At 41.7% G+C, this 19,988-nt stretch overlaps 1 protein-coding gene across 1 annotated transcript; it reads left to right on the top strand.

Moving 5' to 3' along the window:
- The first annotated feature begins 2,400 nt into the window (after positions 1-2,400).
- On the top strand, positions 2,401-17,805 carry olfm3a (olfactomedin 3a). Its single transcript, XM_040167256.2, has 6 exons — positions 2,401-2,736; positions 13,775-13,918; positions 14,255-14,410; positions 15,011-15,230; positions 15,825-15,931; positions 16,552-17,805. The coding sequence occupies exons 1-6, from the start codon at positions 2,668-2,670 to the stop codon at positions 17,227-17,229; spliced, it is 1,374 nt and encodes a 457-aa protein (XP_040023190.1). The 5' UTR covers positions 2,401-2,667; the 3' UTR covers positions 17,230-17,805.
- Positions 17,806-19,988: the final 2,183 nt, after the last annotated feature.

The raw sequence follows: 19,988 nt of genomic DNA, 5'->3' as shown, positions 1-19,988 counted from the left end.
CAAACACTTATGTAAGCCTGCTTCCTTTTCCGTGTCAAAGTTTCCTCATCAAACAAATTGCTCTGAGCTCATTGGTAAGCAGCGCTTACAGTGACGTATTGAAAAAAAGTTTCATTCCCCACTTGAAACTATGACAGGATACTTTCTCTATCCGCCACAGAGGAAACACATTGATGCAGCCTGAACACAGCATGTCACCTAAAGCAACAGACTGCTCCAAAATGTCCAGATAAACTACGGATTAGTGTGAAAATACGGAAAAGGATCCTGTGTTAAGAAACAGCATTCAGCCCACCTTCTCAATGCAAAGGTTGAGTGGATCTTTGGTTAGCTGTGGAGAAGGGTTCCCTTGGTTATGAAGGTCCCGAGTCGCTCATAGACGGAAAAGCGCGGTCACCTCTTCAGTTTGCTATTCCCACTCCAACTTAAGGTGTTTGTCAGTGCAACTAAGCACTAGTTGAGAGAACAATCACTGCTCCGGCGCACCCCCAGCAGAGTGCTTACATGCAAGTAGGAATGTTTAACTGCCATTTCAATTCCATTCGCTGCTCCACTCTGCAGATTCAACAACACTAAGAGTCTGCATCCATAACAGCTGCTCTGTGTGTCCCCAGAAAAGCCCATTTCATGCTTTATTAAGACTTTTAACCAAAAGTCTAGGGTTTACAAGGTGGAATTAGAGTCAATGTCCAGCCTGATCTCCAAAACCTGTTCGTAAAAATGTATACGAAAATCTTGAGCATACAAATTCGTAGTGATACATACTAAATAAATACGGACTGCAACTGATGACGTCACCCTATTCAAAGTGAATGGGGACCTGCACCGTGTAAACGTGTTACGATTGCATTTTTAACGAGAAATCAATGTTAAATTGTAAGTATACAATACTAACCCTAACCCCCTCAAAAAATACAACATGGCGGAGAGACGTTCACTGAAGAATCCAACATGGTCCGCCATGTTGTTCACTCAAGGGCCGTGGTTAACCACCGCCAGTTCCTATGTATTGTTACGAATTTGTACGTTCAAGATTTTCGTATACATTTTTACAAACAGGTTTTGGAGATCACTTTGCAATGTCAGGGAAAAGTCTGTAGCATTTCTCCTCTGGGGGATTGTTTTGTCATTTGCTGAACTGTTTTCATTTAAGTTCTTATTAACCTTCTTCATACAACACCCACTCCTGCATTCCATTGAAAAATAATTTTGCGTCAAAACTGGGAAAAATTCTGTTTTTATTTTCAAAATAGGTGCCTGTTGTTTCCCAACGCCAACCGCCCTAACATGTTATCAAAGAGTATCCAAGTTTACAACCACATTGATGACATTTACCAATAAGGGTGTGTTATGTTTTCACTGTATCTATAGTGGTACTTATAGGTCGACATGCTGACGGGGAACTGCCTGAGGAGACCTTGGCTTTGTAGTGTAACTGAATTTAAGGCGCTACAGGCCAGAAAGCAACAAAATGCATTGCCGCTGTGATGAGAGATTTGTTGAGAGATGCTTCTTCACCACACAGTAGGAAAACCCCTCTGAGCAAAATGTCACACAGCTGATGACCAGATGATCAGGACTTCGTAAATGCCAGCAGCTCTGCATCTCGTGGCATTGTTCCACAGGCAAGCATCTTCACACCAGCCCGTCTCATCTCCCCACCGCTGCTCCACTGATGAATAGTTTCATGAATATCTCAGGCACGACATATTCATGAAACTATACATTTATGAGGGTGGCCACAGATGTGTGCAGAACCCACCCGTCGGCATTGTAAATAAGAACCTCTCAGCTCCAACTCTGAATGGGCGTCATAAAGAACCGAGCTCCCTCAAATGCTTCCCTCTCCTTTTTAAATAGATACCAGGTTTTTGTTGTTTGCTGCACCTGTTTCCCATCTGCTTCCCCCCCCGATGACCTAAAAGAGAAACAAGCGGGAAAACACCTCTTGGATTGTCTGCAAATCGTGGAGAATGTTCACATCAACAAATCACCTGCTCCGAATCGCTGCCTGTTGTAACATGAATAATTTCATGTGTGTTTTTGAGTATAGGAAGGACAGAAGCAGATCATTTGTGCGATTACAAAATATTCACACATGGATTCAAATTAAAAAATATATTCTGGTTTGATGATCATTTAAACTATCAATTCTTTAACCCTTCATGCAGTTGTTGGTTTTTAAAAGTAAAAGCTATGATGACACACACAAACACACCACTACGACATCTGAAGGTGAATAAGAAGGTCATCGAAATGTCACCGTCATGGGATCAGATGGATAAGTGGAGATAGTTCAATGAAGCTGGTGAAATATATGAAAAGATACCACGGAGGGGTAGACGGACGGGAAAAAAACACACCAAGTGATGTCACTTCCACCCTCGGTGCGCCTCCCCTGCAGTCGGCTGGAATTAAAACATTTGAATACGTCCCCCCCCTCCTCGCTCCAAACTTTTTTTCCCCCTCACAGATAGCGCGCCGTGGAGCCGTGGGTGTGATGCCAGTGAACGCGTGGACCCTGCGCCGCCGCCGGAGCGCTCTGTCGGGGGTCGGACTGCAGTAGAGGCGCCGTGCGGGGAACCAGAGGGAAGAAGCTGCATGCGTTAAAAGGGGGGGGGGGCGGGAAGCACCTTGGAGACGAGTGGCTGCCGGGAGCGCGTAAAGATGCGGCTCCTGTTGAGCGTGCTGTCCCCGGTCCTCTCGCTCACCATCTTCGGATTATGTCCCACTCTGGTGAGTTTTTAGTAGTCTTTGCTGCTCATTGTCGGCTGTCCGTCGTATCTATTTAGTCCGAGACGCGTCAGATTATTCTAGGGAGGCTGTGCGGCCAAACTTCACCCAAAAGTCGCACAATTTCAGATTGCTTCTTTTAGCAGCAGCGGTATCAACGAGGCGCATCAATATTCCACAGCATGCATCACGCTTCGGTGTAAGGTGCACTTCCCCTGGCGTCCCACTTATTTTCATGATTGTAATTATTTTGAAATATAATGAATAGGGTAGAAATCCGTAGGCTGTGCCTGCCGCGGTCCTCCACAAAAGGTGGAATGTAACAATACGAAAAAATCCTCAAACGAAAATGCAGTGCTGCTTGTACATTGTGTGTATGACGAATTGATTCTATCGGTCATCCTAAAATTTAAATAAATTACATTCGAAAAAGGTTTTTTCCGATTAACAAGAATATATATATATATATATATATTTTTTTTTTTTTAACAATGAAACACGCACACAAAGTGCACAACATAGAATCAGCGTCTTGTTTTTCCTTATAACCATCGTGATAATTTTCTAAACCTATTTAATGGATCACGTTCAGCCTACTATGCACCTATTTTGTCCACTTGTGGAACATCATAAGACAAATTTCTTATTTGACAATCATTTCAGAATTGTTTTAAGACATCAGACTCAGTCTTTGTGGAAAACCCATTTTTCCCCCATCAAGGACAGTCTCTCCTCTGTCTTAATATAATATAATATTCCCCTTACTGTCAGAATGTGGTTAATCTTTGTGAAAATTGCAATATTGGGTGGTGACTTGTATTTTTGTCCCAAGAGAAAGCTGGAAGAACTGTGATTTTAGGACAACTCCTCCGAGTGTCCCTAGTGATTAATGGAGGAATCGATACGTCGCTCTGTTCCTTCTGCTGGTGAGGGTGTGGAGTCGTCCACTTGCTGCTGATGAAACCTCGGCGCTCCGTGGCTAAGCAGCAGCACACGGGATGAGAGTCAACGTTATACATTATTCACATGCAGTTGTTGGAGCCTTTTTAATCAGACAAACTAGCGCTAACAAGAGTACATCAATGCACGGTACTGCTCTGTGATGACCCAAACCCATTTGGCAATCGGTTGTTTTACCAAACGTCTCCTAATCAGAACCTGCAATGTGAGGTCAGTTGCTTATGATGTCCAATTCTTTTCTTTTTTTTGGACTGGTGGTCCAACAGAATAAGCAATTTGACACTGTCAGTTTGTTTAACCTTACAAAGTGTTACAAAATAACCAATTCTAGTAAAAGTGTAACGGATACATTAACCCGAAATGAGAGTAATCTTTTCTGCCATGTGCATCCCTGCTTTTTGTTATTGTGTCACCCATAAGTGCTCTGGATATCGACGGTCGTCCTCTTTACATTTTTAGAATTACATTTCTGACGAAGGTTTCCATCATCTGTTTTGATTGAATCAATGAATACGCCGCTGCCGATGAGGAATACGTGACACTGCTAACGCAAGCCCTGCATTTAAATTGCTTTGCGAGTTCCTCTCTACTTCAGTGTTTAGAAAAAATGTCCTTTCATAGTAACACGCTAAGCTTGAAATGATTAAGCTGTCACTCAGGCTGTCGGACATTGTACGTGAGGTTTTGTTTATTATAGGAAGAGGTGCCAGCTTCCGCCTCTTGGTATAGAAGTAAATATCTCTTTTTTTTTCTTTTATATCGGTTGAGTTTAGCAGCTTTTCTAATCACATATCTATTCTGGATGAACTTTCGGAAGTTGAGGCTTCTACTGGCAGACATTACCACTGAACACAGCAGATCCCAAAGGAGCCTTTTTGAGAAACAGAAATATTTGCATAGCTTTAGGTTTCCCTTATGGACTGTGCCAGCAGGCTGATTACACAGTGACTGCTAACAGCATTGTGTTACTCTCATAACCATCCAAATGATGACTGGAATTTGTGTTTTACGATTATACATTATATCCTGCACCTGGAGGACAAATCGATATGGAGAAGAGTGAGACTTAATAGACTCCAGGAGTCTGACGTCACACCTCTGGCACAACTCAACTGGCCACTTAAAATTCACTAGACCTATCATTCCTTAATCGCCACAGCTAACGGTTAAAAAAAAAAAAAAATCAATTGATTGATTGATTTCAGGTTGAATCAGGTCGATTTATGTTTTTTCAACATCATCCTTCAATATAACTTCATGACCTCTTAATGCCAGCCTGCACTTCCAATGTCACATATAGACAGTATACTCATCCTAGCTGTCAAACTCTGTTACACCAGCAGTGATAACTTGACATTTGTGTATTCGTCGAGAGGAAGTGAAGCAGAACACTGTAGTAGTTCGGCATACTAAACCTACCAATGCAGTTGCAGGACGAGTGCCTTTGTGCTCACAGTAATGGTGCAATGTTGTTCCTTGGAGTGTGAAGTAACAGCTGGTCAGTAACAGAAAACAGCTTCTCGACTTACTGAATTCTACTCAATGTGTTTGGTGGATTAAGAAAGAATGATGTGCTTGGGCGCATTGAAAGAAACTGGACTAACAGTGAATCCTGTGGAGAGGTTCCTCTTGGGGATTACGTTCCAGTAGGACACAGCTTTGTGTAGGCACTTGCCCTCTGTGTTAGCCACTTTGAGTAGGTGACAGGCAAGAGCGCACACACACACACAAACACACACACACACGCACTGACAAACAAAGTCTGATGCACTTGTAAGTAAATGTTTAGTCATTTTACCACTTTCATTTTTTTTGAGTTTGTGACCAAAATACCACCTAAAATATGTTTACAGGATTAAATGTTCAGAAGAAGTGTATTCAGTTCGCTCATCAACATGACGTCCTGTTAATCATTATACATATAAAAGATAAAAAAGGCTTTCCTCGAGCGGTTGCGTGTTGTCAAGCGAAAGCGTGTCGTCTGCGCTGAGAGCTGAAACTGTTATTTGAGACTCTTTTCCAGCTCGCATTAGCATATTTGTGCATGATGCGCACAGACTGTAGGAGAATTTGTCTGCCACGGATGCCATATTGTAAGAGGAAGGATGCTGCAGGCACACACCTACACATGCACACAACAATTTCCCATTTCTCATCCCCGTTTCCACGGCGGGTCAAATTAAAGAGGACACCTTCTAAATATACGTGTCAACACAAACAAAGCAAACACACCCAGCCACAAGACTGCCGGCAAAGTCATTAGTCGTGACACTGCATGTTTCATGTTTGAAGCAGGGAGGGGGGGGGGGGGGAGTCAGAGCTGATGGACTGGAAATAAAGAAAGTCTGCTGATGATGGATGTGGATTGTTCATACCAGCAGCAGGGTGAATAGATGGCGCGTTCTGCTTGGTCTAAGACAGATGCTAGACGGGTTCAGTCTGTGGGGCTGTAATGAGTTGGCTGTCACCTTCCTTTAATACGTGCTTCAGGATGTGTCAGTTGTTAGGCATGTGGGGCAGGAACATTTTATGAATGGTCCAATTGAGCTTATGTTTGTCAAGCAAGGGAATTAATCCTGTTGATTAGTAATAAGACGTCCAAGGACTGACAGTGACAGATAAGCAAGAGGTACTGATCAGTTCTCGGGTTCCTGCATGCGCTGTTTGTTCTTATTCTGGTTTCTCATCCATGTATTTCTATCTAAAAGGAGATACAGGCACGGACATTATACTAATGCGTGTCATTATGACGTGCTTGAAATTGCTGTCTTTTTATATATGATGATTATGAGTCTTTAAAGTGACTTTCCTCTGTGTTGAGCTGTTTCACTCCTCTGGGTGAACGCATCTCAGTTAATAATAGTCTAAGCCATAATTGCAGGAGTTGAGACATGATGTTGAAACTACCAGGGGCATAGTTACGACCCTCTCCCTCTGTTGCCCTCATGATTACAGTAATTACAGCCCAAGCGGAGCCCATATCATGTGCATATCGCTGGATGAGAGCTGAAAGGCTGGACCTGAAAGGAGTGGAAGACATTTGTGGTCTCAATAAATGTATACTGGACTTCTTCAACCGGCCAGATGATTATGGGCTCGCTTGTTAATTTCTTACTAGCGAGGATAAAATGTAATATAACTTATTAAGTAGCTTTAAACAGAGAGGCAGCTCTCGTATGATGATGAATTACAGAGTTTAGTTTGAGTGTAATGTAGGTTAGCTAAAAACCTAAAGTGTGTCACAAGAATACAGGCAATGTATTTTTTATTTTGACATCTCTGTAGAAGATATGGAAAAAAAACATATTTCTTTTCCATTGCATTGAACGGAGAGTAAAGCCTCTGCTGACACCTTGGCTGACATCTGGTGCTCATTAGAAACAAGCTCATCAATACTCTTTTATGTATGGCAACCGGTGTTATCCATCCTTTACATCTTTTATCTTTTAAAAAGGCTAGAAAACACTGTTACACACTTTAAGAAGTCACGTTTAATGTTTTTGCTACGGCCCAATTCACAAAAGGTTCCCGTCTGGAGATTTCTAAAACTTGCATTTCACTCTTAGCAGGACAATCACTGTCCAAGAGGTACGAACGGTGAATTGTATAATTCCGGAGCTCCTGCTGTACAATGGAAGCCTTCAATGTTAAATGGTTGATTTGTTAATTCGGTTTTGGTGTCTGTTCTGAAAAAAATCAAAGAAGTGCTTTTTGTCTCAGAAGTTTGCACGCAAATTCACCACTAACTCAGTGCAGCAGTCGCCTCAAGCGACATGAAAGTGTTGTTAAACTAGTTAACCAGGGAGCTGCACCACGTCCACATGACGTGTTTGCATTTGAAGCAGCAAGGCGCTGAAAGGCATTTTAAGTAAGGTCACATGTTATACTGAAGTAAAATTATTGGACCCAAGTTTAAGTAATTACGTCAAAAAAATTGCTAAATAACTTCAAAAAGGAAATCCTGGAATGCAGGACACGTGGTAATGGAATGGTATCCAAGAGTTTAAAGCGTTCCCCTGACGTTATTAGCCTTGTGGAGCCTATAATTGCGATCATTGCTTATAGGCCCGCTGATACCAAACCAGTGTGAACACTTAATTTATGCTTACAAATATTTGCCGCACACTCTTTTGCTTCTACATTAGAACGGAGTAGAGAGTTTGTTGCTTCAACATCCCCTCACTGACTTCACCGTGCAGCATGATTAAAAAAGAGGGGAACATTTAAAATCTTTTTTTAAACAGTCTGCAGGTTTGGTGACATTTATATGACAGGAATGTCCTTCTTCCCAGATTCAACAGGGTTTTTTTTACAATACTAATGAGCATACTCTCACATTACAAAAACACTTATCCCGAAAAGCTGCTGAGACTTGTGCATGTTCATGATTAGTCCTTTAATTAAAGAAGGGTGCTAATGTCTATCCTGCTAGATTTACCAACATAATAAGAAAACATCCCAATTACAAGTCCTCCTTCTGTGGTACATGAGAGTAATGCTCAAGACAAGAGGTGGGGGGGGGGGTTATAATTTCACCAAATACACCTTACTTATCTTACCAGTCCTCTGTTTTAATTTCAGTAACACCAATTTACCCCCATTACATCTTCGACTTCACTTCAGCATTTTGAGAAAAAGAATCGTCAGAGCAATGTCACAGCTGCTTAGTATTCTACTTGTGAATGAATGTAGCCTTCGGTGTGGCCCGAAAATGTCCACTGGCTTTTATTCCACCGATAAGGTTTGAGGACTGTTTCATTATCATCCTCCGTGGTGCTCGCGATTGACGTGACATCTTGTTCAGCCAGAAGACTCACTGAAGCACGTCCCAGAAGAAGAAGCACGAGGGTGGGAACGAGCGGAGGCTGCAGCTCGCTCGGAGTCGGTGCCGGGCAGAATGTGCCGAGCTCCCGCAGAATTATCTATTCAATCTTCTCTTTGCTGGGGTCAAAACGGGCAAGAAGGTGGAACGTCTCGAGGAAATTAATCTCCCCGCACGCCTTTCGTCGCACTCACATTTGAGAGAATAAATGGCATTTTCTTTCACGGTGTCCTTTACCCCTCCCCTCTTTACCTCCCTACTGTGCATGGGTTCTTTGTCAGTATCTTACTGGAACCTTTATGGTTCAGGTTCATAGTAGCCAGGAAGCCTGCTGCCTGTGTTTAAGGGTGTTGCCATTTGTCACAGCTGTCTTGGATGTCGGCATCAGTGTGGTTCCAGAGCCGGCTGAACGTGTGGGTTCATTATTGGAGCTAAAATGTGAACTCAGTTAAGCAGTGTGATCATCAGTTACAGAACTGACTTGGGCATTCCACTTGCCTCCAACCCCCTGTTGGCTTTTTGTTTGGACAGGTTGATAGATGGCTGGATGGATAGCATCTGTTTAGGCCTTTGTCTTGTGGCAGGCAGGATGGCAGCCTAACTGTTATATGACATTCAGCTCTGTTAGACTGACACATGAATGTGTCTCTAAATGTATTATTAGGGCTGTTTGTCTTAAGGGTCTGATATGGTTATTCATTCATGCTGAGTTATTCCGACCTGCTGAGTTAAAAGCGGTTTGATGCAAAGCAAAGTAAATAACACGCCGGACTAATTCCCAACACGCCTGTTTAGATCTTTAAAGCAGCTCCCAGATGAAGGATGAACAGTTCATCTAATTGAGTGAAAAGAACTGCATTGATAGTTTAGATGTTTTTTCAATGTAATGCCCGGAGATGTCTGCCAAAGTGTGAAGACACGTTTCCACTGCATCCCCTTATAACTCCCCCCACCTGTTTGTCTGACAGCTGTGGGGAGGAAGGTGCCACTTGACGAATGGCCAGCTGAGAGTAAGCTTGCATTACCATATGTTACACTCCAGTGGCAAAACAATAACTGCTACTTAGAATTATATTATTTGTGTCCATTTGTTGCCTCTCTGCAGCTTCAGCCGATGTTTGGATCCAAACATCAGCTGTTTATCTCTAGACTGTATGTATAAGGCATTGATTTCTGCTGATGCAGCCTGTCACATCCCCTGTGGTATCCCCCCGGGGAGTTCCTTCCATTGGAGGACCCTTACACTATCCAGTAGCAAATGGAATCAGCAATCATGAGACCAGACAAAGCAATGGGTTTCAGAGACCGAGGCTGCTCAGCAAGGTTAGGATCCCTTTACAGTGCAGGCAGTTATCTACCGTAGAGGAAGCAAACATCTTATACATTTTCAAACTCTCATGTTAAATTGCTCATAAATGAGGGCAAATTAAGGGATTGGGACCTGACAACTTTGTTTCCCTGACAGTCATATTCACCCACCCATTCACTCTCACTTCCTCATTAGCCTCCTCCAACTTTTCCTGTCATACGAAAGGTTGACTAGGACTATAAAAATATGTGAAAAGTAAGTAAAACAGGTGTTGACAGAATAAGAAACAGCAAGAGGGATTCAATTATGTGTTTAATTGCCAGTCTGCTACGAAGAAAGTATCTATCTGTTTATGCTTTGGTTGACTCTGTCCGTGTCTACCGAGTGACCCAAGATTTGGGAATAAGTCCACTTTAGTACAGCATGTCAGCTGTGAGCGAACAAAGTTGTATCGTGTAATCTATTATTCCTTAATAGATTACACTTTTAGACTACAGAGACTTAACCAATATGATTATCGGGAACCTACATACATCTAATATATTGATCAAACATCATGAATGAATGTACTTACTGGCAATGAGGAAGTATAACTATAACAGGTTGTATATAACAGGCAGCTCTAGCAGTCTTTTTTGATAAATTACACACTTCGTTTTGAGAGTTCATAACAGCAAATACTTGTTGAGAATCTTTAAAAGTTGCCTGCATTATCTCTTGATCCTGGTAATGAGCAACAGATAAATTGCTTTTTTACAATTTTATATTTTATTGAGTTGCTTATCCCAGTCACATATCTACCAATCGAAAATGCAGAGCGTTTTTGTCCAGGCTAATTAAAAATGAATTGACGTGAGCCGAGCTTCCCTGGTTACCCGTTGGTTTGGAGGGAGGCGGAGGGGAGGTCTGACAGTAAGGGATGGTCCTCAGGGTATTGACTGCAGAGAAAGATTTTTTTAATTGATGGGACTGTGCCTTCTCTTAACTCTAACTGAAATAAGAACAACAAGAATGGACACTTCTATTTTTTTTAAATAGGCTGGTGTAAAAAAACTTGAAGGATTGTGATTGGAAAGTGGGCACTTAAACTGGAGACAGCAGATGGAAGAGAAACCTGCTTTCAGATCAGATGCATGTGAAGAGTCACCAGAGTAAAGGAAAGGCTTTCGTAAAAAAACATTTTATATCAATAATAACTATGTATCTAGTTGAACCAAAGATGCAGATTTTGACCCGTTGACCTGCTTTTCCTCACCTGAATATACTGTATATGTCTATTCAAAAAAATATCTTAATTTTAAAACCTTACAGTAACATTCCATTTGCTCCTCCTTTTACAGTTTATCCTGGGGCATATACAAGTATAATAACGCCCCCATTGATAGGTCACACGGTGTTGTGACCTTGGGTCAGACTTTTACCAAAGGACTTGGAAACATCTAGAAGTACAACCTTATCTAAACCTCCAGACATGCAGTCTCCTCGCACATTGCATGCCAAGAGGGGAGGATATTTGAGGCCAAACCATTCGGTACAAATTGTACATTCTTTCAGGTCTAATACATTTTTCCAACTGTAAAGTGGCTTCACTGAGGCTCAAAGTTTGATGACCGATTCACAGTTGAATCAAATCACCTCGTAAAAGTAGAGCATTCATTCATAGGTAGGACTGGAAGTGAGAGCTTGTGTGCAGCAATAAAAGTAATAATCATGATCATTCATTTTGAGTGGATATTGGACTGTCCAACAATCTATTAGTCAGGTCTAAATCAATCAATGGCAAATAGATTTCCAAATAGTCAAAAAGTCAATATCAGCTACTGTAACCCTCTTGGATGTTCTGTGGATGCCAAAAACAAAGATTTGGACAAAATCATGGTTTGAAGTAAATCGCTGCTACTGATAATTATGCCCCACCAACACCTACTATTTCTATTGCAGCATCTCCCTCTCTTAACCACCCACTTGCTAATGTTATGCTACAGCCCACACAGTGAATTTGCTAGTTTTATCATTTTACTTTAACAAAACACCTCATAATATATATATATATTTTTAATTCCTAACACTTGGGCATATAGTCAACTTCGGCTGAAACACTTTTTCTGCAATGAAACGCATGTTATGTTTAATCTTAGAAAGAAGAATCTTTTAAAACCACTCAATACCAGCGATATTATTACCTCACAGCCTGGTCTATAAATTAAGATTCTTGTTTGCCGTAATAAATATGATAAGAGTTACAGTAAGTGTAAATGCATCTGGCAGCCAGAGCACAACAGATACAAGCATCAAGGAGTGATGCAGTATGTCTGGCTGTTGTTTTGTGGCATTACTCTAACCAAGAAGGTCAAGAAGAGAACCAGTGAGGAAACACAAATGTGGCTTTGCAACGTGTTTTGAATTGTTGTGTGCAGAGCACACTGTATGTCACCACTCATGCATGTGTGTGTGTATGTTTGCGGTGATGTGAGAGAGAAGTCTGTGGTGCTGCATGCTGTTCTGTGAGGATGACTAAGGACCAACCATTGTAGCCTCGGGCTCTGATTCTCTCCTATCTTACATAGCGAGAGATTGAGCATAAAAATTAAACAATGAATGCTATGTTGGCGCTTTAACAGAACCGCCCATTTATGTCTGTGCTGTCATGCATTAGTAAGGAATTTCTAATACGTAAGCATTGGGGAGAAACACTGTCCCGTCAATTCCCCCTATTTGCCTATTTTCTTACTTCTCCTCCGGTTTCTTCATTTTCTCCTCAGCACACGTCGGCACCCTCCCCTTTTTACTTCTCACCCCATCACACATCTTATGCTTGCTGCCTTCGTACTTCTGTCGAGATGTGTCTGCATAAATCCTACCTCTATATCTTTCCCTCTAATTGACAGTAAAGTCCTCCTCCTCGTTCTTTGTCAGCATTGTGAAAAGAGCAGCACAAATAAACCAAACCTCTACTTTGATTGATGACAAATTATATGGATTTTCGACTCATGGAGTTTTTAAAAGTAAAGCATTGCAAACTCGATGAATGTCCAATTACTAAAACCCCTCCCCTGAACGGGGATTGTCCAATCACAGCTAAGCAATCATCAATAGGCAAAGCAGATTTGTCACGCCAGGGATTTGTCCTCCTTGAAGTGTCCTCTATTAGATGTATTGAGAGTGATATTCCTAATATTAAGAGTTTGATGGGGTGTCTTCTTTGGTCTTTTTCAAAATCCCACAATACATGGTACAAAATAAGCTTGTTTGACAATAGCACATCCCCTGCGTCTCACACGGCTGTGTCTGCAAACAATAAAACATAACGGATATTTGTCTTGCTGGTCCAAGTAGGCTGTGTAAGCTGTGCATACAAATAGTTTGGATCAGGACTCTGTTCACAAAGACACGCACTTGGCAATCGCTTCTAACAGACAGAATGCCCGGCAACAATAATGGCAACAATGAAAACAACATTATATACTCTTAGTTTTGACCTTTTAGAAAGCAGCCAGTTAAATGGTAGCCCAAATGTTGTGATGTCTAAAATGTGTATCCATTATGTTGACCTGAGGTAAGGCTGATGGCCCAGATGTTGATAACAAGGACATGTATTACCTGATATACCAGTCTGGGGATGGGACTAGTTATTGGGTTTAGTCAGGGTGAATTTGCAGGATGTGTATCAACGTTCAGCTCAAAAGCATTTCAAATCTAGCATACAATTCTTTATTTACATCTGTTGAAGTTCAAATCGGTCATGAGCAGTAGTTCTATCGAGGTGCTCACCGATCTTAGCTCTGTGTAGGTTTTTTCATGCACATGTTGCACCATATCTTTGCTGCTACCATCAGATTAGGGTTACCAGATTTCCAAAAACCAACACGTAGCACATGTCATAAACTCAACGATAATACATACTTTAAAAAATTGATCTAATCTTAGTGCCTTTGTGTCCGTGCTTGCAGACCATAGGCCCGAAGGAGGGCTGGCAGGTGTACAGCTCGGCCCAGGATGCCGATGGCCGCTGTATCTGCACAGTGGTGGCACCAGAACAGAGCCTGTGCTCCAGAGACGCCAAGAGCAGACAGCTCCGCCAGCTCCTAGAGAAGGTAAGTACCCGTAAGAAGGGGACATACACCCCAGTGCAGCATGAGACCACAGAAGCACGCGCTCTTCTGTAAAAGATGGGAATCACGAAGGGATAAAGAGCTTCATTGTTCTCACGAGGAGTGTGAGACCTAAAACGTGTTGCATTTACCTCTGTACGCTCCCGTGTTCGTTCTTTAAAAAAAGTAAATAAAGTCACCATTAATTATTCTATAATGTAACATAGTTTTTCTGGAATATTGTACTCTTCTATACTATGCGAAGCTACGCTACACAGAAAGTCAATTTGTGTGTGGTGACCCTGTTGGCGGTGATTATTTATCATTGTTTTATTCTAGGTGCAGAACATGTCTCAGTCTATTGAGGTGCTGAACCTGCGCACCCAAAGGGATTTCCAATATGTCATGAAGATGGAAAACCAGATGAAAGGCCTAAGGACCAAGTTTAGACAGATTGAGGATGACAGGAAATCCATCATCGCCAGAAACTTCCAGGTATTCTTCACCCTCGTTTAATCACTGCCTGGTTTAATCAAATGTTCGAGTAATCTTTAGTATTCCGTTTCTCTATATTTTAGCTGAAATGTTTTCATGCCACGTTCAGTTTCACAAATGCCACGACCATTACTTCATAAAAGGATCGATAGCTCTCTCAATGTCAGTTGGCATCTGGTCAGCATCGCTCAGCATACAGACTGGAAAGGGTGGGGGGGGTGCTAGCAGACTGGCTCTGTCTGGAGGAAAACTCTGCTGGTCACTTCTCCTGTTTCAGAACCTCCTAAAACCATGAATAGTTACACAATGGTTTCCATAGGTTCATGAGTGTGTTATCGTCTCCTCATCCTGGACGTCAGTGCTAATAAGTGCCTTCCTTATTTAAGTTCTTCTCAATAGGTAGGATAAGATCAGTGGAGCCTTTTCAACTTATTTTTGAGGCGCAAACCATTTGTGTCCTATGTATTATCTTCTGATTACAAATACCTAATGTGTATAAAGCAGGACTTGCTCCTCGGGTCAAACAAACAGTGGTTTTGTTGTATCCTGACCATCACTATCCACCTTGAACCATCCCTCTCTGTTTTCCCCTTTCTGCAGGAGCTTAAGGAGACGATGGACGAGCTGAATCCCTTGATCCCTGTACTGGAGCAGTACAAGATGGATGCTGCGCTCATTTCTCACTTCAAGGAGGAGATCAGGAACCTCTCAGGAGTGCTGACAGGTATCCAGGAAGAGCTCGGGGCCTTTGACTACGACGAGCTTTACCAGCGAGTCCTGCGACTGGACAGCAGGCTCCGCGGCTGTATGGGCAAACTCAGTAAGTGGTGAACACCGCCTGTGATTTTTTCATTGTGTTATAGTACTGGCGAAGGTAATGGGGAAGCAGAAGCCCAGTTTTTGTTACACTCCACTAAAAACGCCCGAAGAGAAGAAGCAATTGGTTCTTGTTTTTGAGGACAGCTTTTACCTCTTCAAACATTTAGATGTTCAATTATCTTTCAAAGAAGCCTTTTTAAAGCGAGAGTGGGCCATCCTTTAACCAGTTTAAATCACCGCTCTCATGTCTATGAGGGAAACACTGCGCTCAAATCAAGTGTTACACATTAATGTAGCTGCTCGTAACTAAAGATGTTGATGATAAAGACATCTGAGGTCTGTATATACATAATCTTGTGGTTCATTAAAGGAAACAATATGGGCGAGTCATAGGAAAGCTGTGCAGTTTGAGACCCCAAAACAGCAGTTGCATGATTATGCTTCAAGTGAAATAAAGCAGCTCACTGCTCGGCCTATCTTAGTATGCACACAGGGCACACTCTCTGGTGGCACAGGCATGAAATTGGCTTGAGAATTCTAGTTCAAGACAAAAACCACCACAGCACATCTTATCGCTGCATTTCTTTATTAACAGCATGTGGGAAATTAATGAAAATCACTGGACCTGCTACAATAAAGACATCTGGAACCCGGTTTGGGGCATGGATGACTGATCCTGTGGCGTCTACCAGAAACAACAGGGTGAGTTATGAAAGCAGGGGAGTGCTTTCTGCCGGCTGTGCAGTGTGTACAGTGTGTATTTGTGTTGGACTTTTAGAATATCACAACAGCTGAAGATGGGTCCGTTATCATGGAGTGGGTTTGATTTTGAGCTAAATTATAATGATGTTTCACAATACCCCCCCCTCCCCATTCTGAGCAACATTTCTCTACTATGTTATGTTATAGGAGTCAATAATACATTTTTTAAAATGATAATTGGTAACGCTTTATATTAAGGTCCTTGTAATAACCATTAATTAATAGGTAATAAGGCCCTTGTAAGTCATGACAAGATGCTTATTAACATTTATAAGCCTATATAAGTGTTAATAATGGCATTATAATACAATTAATAGCAGGCTATAACACATTTATAAGCATCTTTGCCATGCCTTTATGAATCTTTTTTTGTTTGCTTATTGATATAATAGATGAGCAATAAAGTATATTTTAATAAGTTAACTATGCACTTGTTAACAGTTAACTATGCTTTTTGCAGCTACCGGATCTAAAGCGAGAACAAGCCTTGTTAAGGCTAATAAATCATTTATTATGCATTAACAAGATGTTGTCTCTTTGTTTCATCTCCTCTGATGTAGGTCTGGTATATGGACGGTTACACCAACAGCAAGATTGTGCGCGAGTACAAGACTATGGACGACTTTGTATCGGGGGCGGTTTCCCGGACCTACAGCCTCCCGTTTAAATGGGAGGGAACCAATCACATTGTCTACAATGGATCGCTTTACTACAACAAGTACCAGAGCAACATCATTGTCAAGTACAGCTTCGAGTCAGGCAGCGTGCTGGCTCAGCGGGCTTTGGAGTTCGCCGGCTTCTACAACATGTACCCGTATACTTGGGGGGGCTACTCCGACATCGACGTCATGACTGATGAACTGGGGATGTGGGTGGTGTACGCGACCAATCAAAACGCCGGTAACGTTGTGATCTCCCAGATAGATCCGGACACCTTGCACGTACTGAACACTTGGAACACCGAATACTCCAAAAGGAATGCGGGTGAATCCTTCATGATCTGTGGGACGCTCTATATCAGCAACTCTCACCTGTCGGGGGCAAAGATTTACTACGCTTACTCCACCAAGGACTCGAGTTACGAGTACATAGACATTCCCTTCCACAACCAGTACTTTCATATCTCCATGCTCAGCTACAACGCCAGAGAGAGAGCGCTGTACGCCTGGAATAACGGACACCAGGTGATATTCAATATCACCCTATTCCACGTCATAAAAACCGACGATGACTCTTAAACGCAATTATTTTTCCAACCTACTAAAGCACCACCATTTGGGATACGAGGACCTCCTGATTAACCATGTTTTGTTTTGTCAAAATTGACTATGGTATCTTTTCCTGCCACTTGAACTTTTGGAATTTGTGGCTGAACCGAGCATGGACATCGTGACCTTATTCAAAAACACGTTATCCATTGTTAAGACTTTTTTTCTTCGCTGCTGATCAGACTGAAATGCCTTATTTGCTTTGTTGGGTCTGCAAACAAAACATTTTTGCATGTATGTCCACATTTGATCTACAGTGATTTACTATGCTGTGTTTTGTTGCAAATTTGTTCAGTGACAGTGTTTGCTTTTTATCTATTCAAAACTATTTAAAACAACATCTCCTTCATATTTGCTACCACATTAAGCTAGCTGTTTATTAAATAGTATTAAATTAGAATTAAACCATTCTTTTAGAGATGGGCCTGTCGGATATTGCTGTCATGAATGTAACTGTAAGAGCATTTGTATTTTTTATAAAAGAAGACCATATGAGAATATCTGTGCATTTTCATTCAAATTAAAATATTGTACATTTCATTAAAACGGTTTTGGCTGGTACGATATGCTTTACACCCACCACTGTCTGATGGAGAAACAGTCCTCTCAATGGAAGCAATTTGATCCATGATTGGTATCATTTAGGCCTATTCAATTCCACAAGCAGGGATTCCATCACTGAAGCGCTTTTGTTTTTTTGTCTTTTACAGTTTGTTTTTGATAAAAAACGAAAAAATCCCGTTTAAGAAGGCATGTTGCCTGAAAAGACACCAGAGTCCCACTCATACTTTGAGGAGATCACCATGGTGCTGAGGATAACATGGACACATGTAATAAAAATAACCTGTCTTTATATTGTTCAATATAACAACCCATTTCATATTGGTGATTGAAGGTACCATCTCTCAACAAGGAATCCATTTTCTTCCTCTCTACGTGAGACGTTGAGTCATCCTTTGGCATTTCAATTAGTATGAAGTGGTGATGACCTGCTGAGATATTTCATAGCGTTCAGTAGAAACTCCTTCTCCTCACCATTATCACCGTCTTTATTCTTCAATAACACATGGATGTGTGGTACCTAATGGTTTCATCTTTTATCTGTATTATTGGAAAACACAGTCACGTCTTCAAGTACATATAATGAAACATTCCAGAGGCAAAGCACATTTGCATGCACACGGATAAACAGAGACACAGTTGGAGGTAAGGCTGTAATCGGTTTAATCAACCGTCAGTAATCAGGGAACTGCAACATCAGTGACTGGCCTCTGAAACAGCCTACAAGTTTTCTATTAAAATCTCGCTTTTGTTTGAGAATAAAGATGTTTATTCTGAGTTCACGGGTTTACAAAATCTCCTGCCTATGTGACCTGGATCTTAACTAGCCTTCTCTGCTGTTGTTCCGTATTTATCGATTTCCCTTTCTCGCAGTCCAGGCTACAAGTGTCTGTCACTCAGTAAAAATACGAGCATACCCGCTGCATCCTCGAACGGCAGGATTGATAACGATGGTGGAAAAAAAAAAAACGACCAAAATCTTCTTCGCTGGATCTTTATTAGATAAACTAAGTCTCCTTCAGAGAGCTTTATTAGCATTGATCGCTTCACTCTTTTCATACACAACATCCATCGGTTTAGATAGCTGTACGTGCGTTCATAGAGACTGGAGCATTGGATCAAAGTCTGCATGTTTGAGCACACGCATCTTTATCCGTGCTCAGCGTCAGTCACGGGAGCCACACGGCAGTTCTGGCTGTATCAGAAAAGGTTATTGGCCTCAACTCTGACGTTTTACCTCTTTTGGGGGGGATTGGGCTCATTTGGGCTTATTTTATAGTCAAAATCCTAAGAAGCCGTGCCAAGTGAGAACAGAGAAACCACAATAATAGGAAGCTTTTAAAGTGTTCAGTCCACGAACATCCCTTTTAAATGTCAAAAACATGGTGCTGGATATCACCATAAAGAAAAGTAATTCTCATTACAGATGTGCTCGAAGCCCACAGACACCCGCAGCACATATAAAAACAACCTCCTATAGTCCAAGAGTGTGTTCAGAAAGGCCTGTAGTGCATTTCTGTTCGTCACACATGCTCCCTGTTGCTCGGTGGTTTTGTGAAGGATTTGGAATCTGCACCACAGCGGTGTATTTCACCAAAGGGGATCAATGGGGTTGTTGTGTGCTTCCTTTCCATTGATCCAGATGTAGCTTCGCAGGGCTGCTGCACGCTGTTCCATTTCAGCTAAATTAATGAAAGTTCATTTTGTTCACATGCTGTAATGGTATCCGTAAATAACCCCACAGAGTTCACAATTGGTTTGAAATTCACCTCCCTTTGGATTTGGACTACAAACCAGGGTACCTTGACACATTCCACCCTCAATCCCCGGTTAAACCTTTACCTTGAAGGGCTTTGTGCCCGGGCTCACTTTTTATTTATTTATTTATTTTATTTAGTTGGCTGTCCAGATTTGATTTGATGTATGCCAATTCCCTCAGAAGATTGGAAGCGACAACAAAAATAAATATCTGCTGCATTTTTGAGATGGTAATTCCCTCGAAGTCAAGGAAAGGATGCAGTAAACACCTGCCAGAACTATTTTACGGTCTCGCAAGAAAAGAAAACTCCTGTCTTGGCTGACACGTCAACAAAAGAGGGCTGAAGTTTTTTTTGATGAATTGTAATTGCAAATCCACACCGTCATTTCATCAAAGCTCTAATGTAATA

The sequence above is a fragment of the Gasterosteus aculeatus genome, chromosome 21 (assembly GCF_964276395.1).
Source record: "Gasterosteus aculeatus chromosome 21, fGasAcu3.hap1.1, whole genome shotgun sequence".
Lineage (NCBI taxonomy): Eukaryota > Metazoa > Chordata > Actinopteri > Perciformes > Gasterosteidae > Gasterosteus > Gasterosteus aculeatus.
The sequence above is the reverse complement of the archived record's forward strand: the minus strand, read 5'-3'. Positions and strand labels throughout refer to the sequence as shown.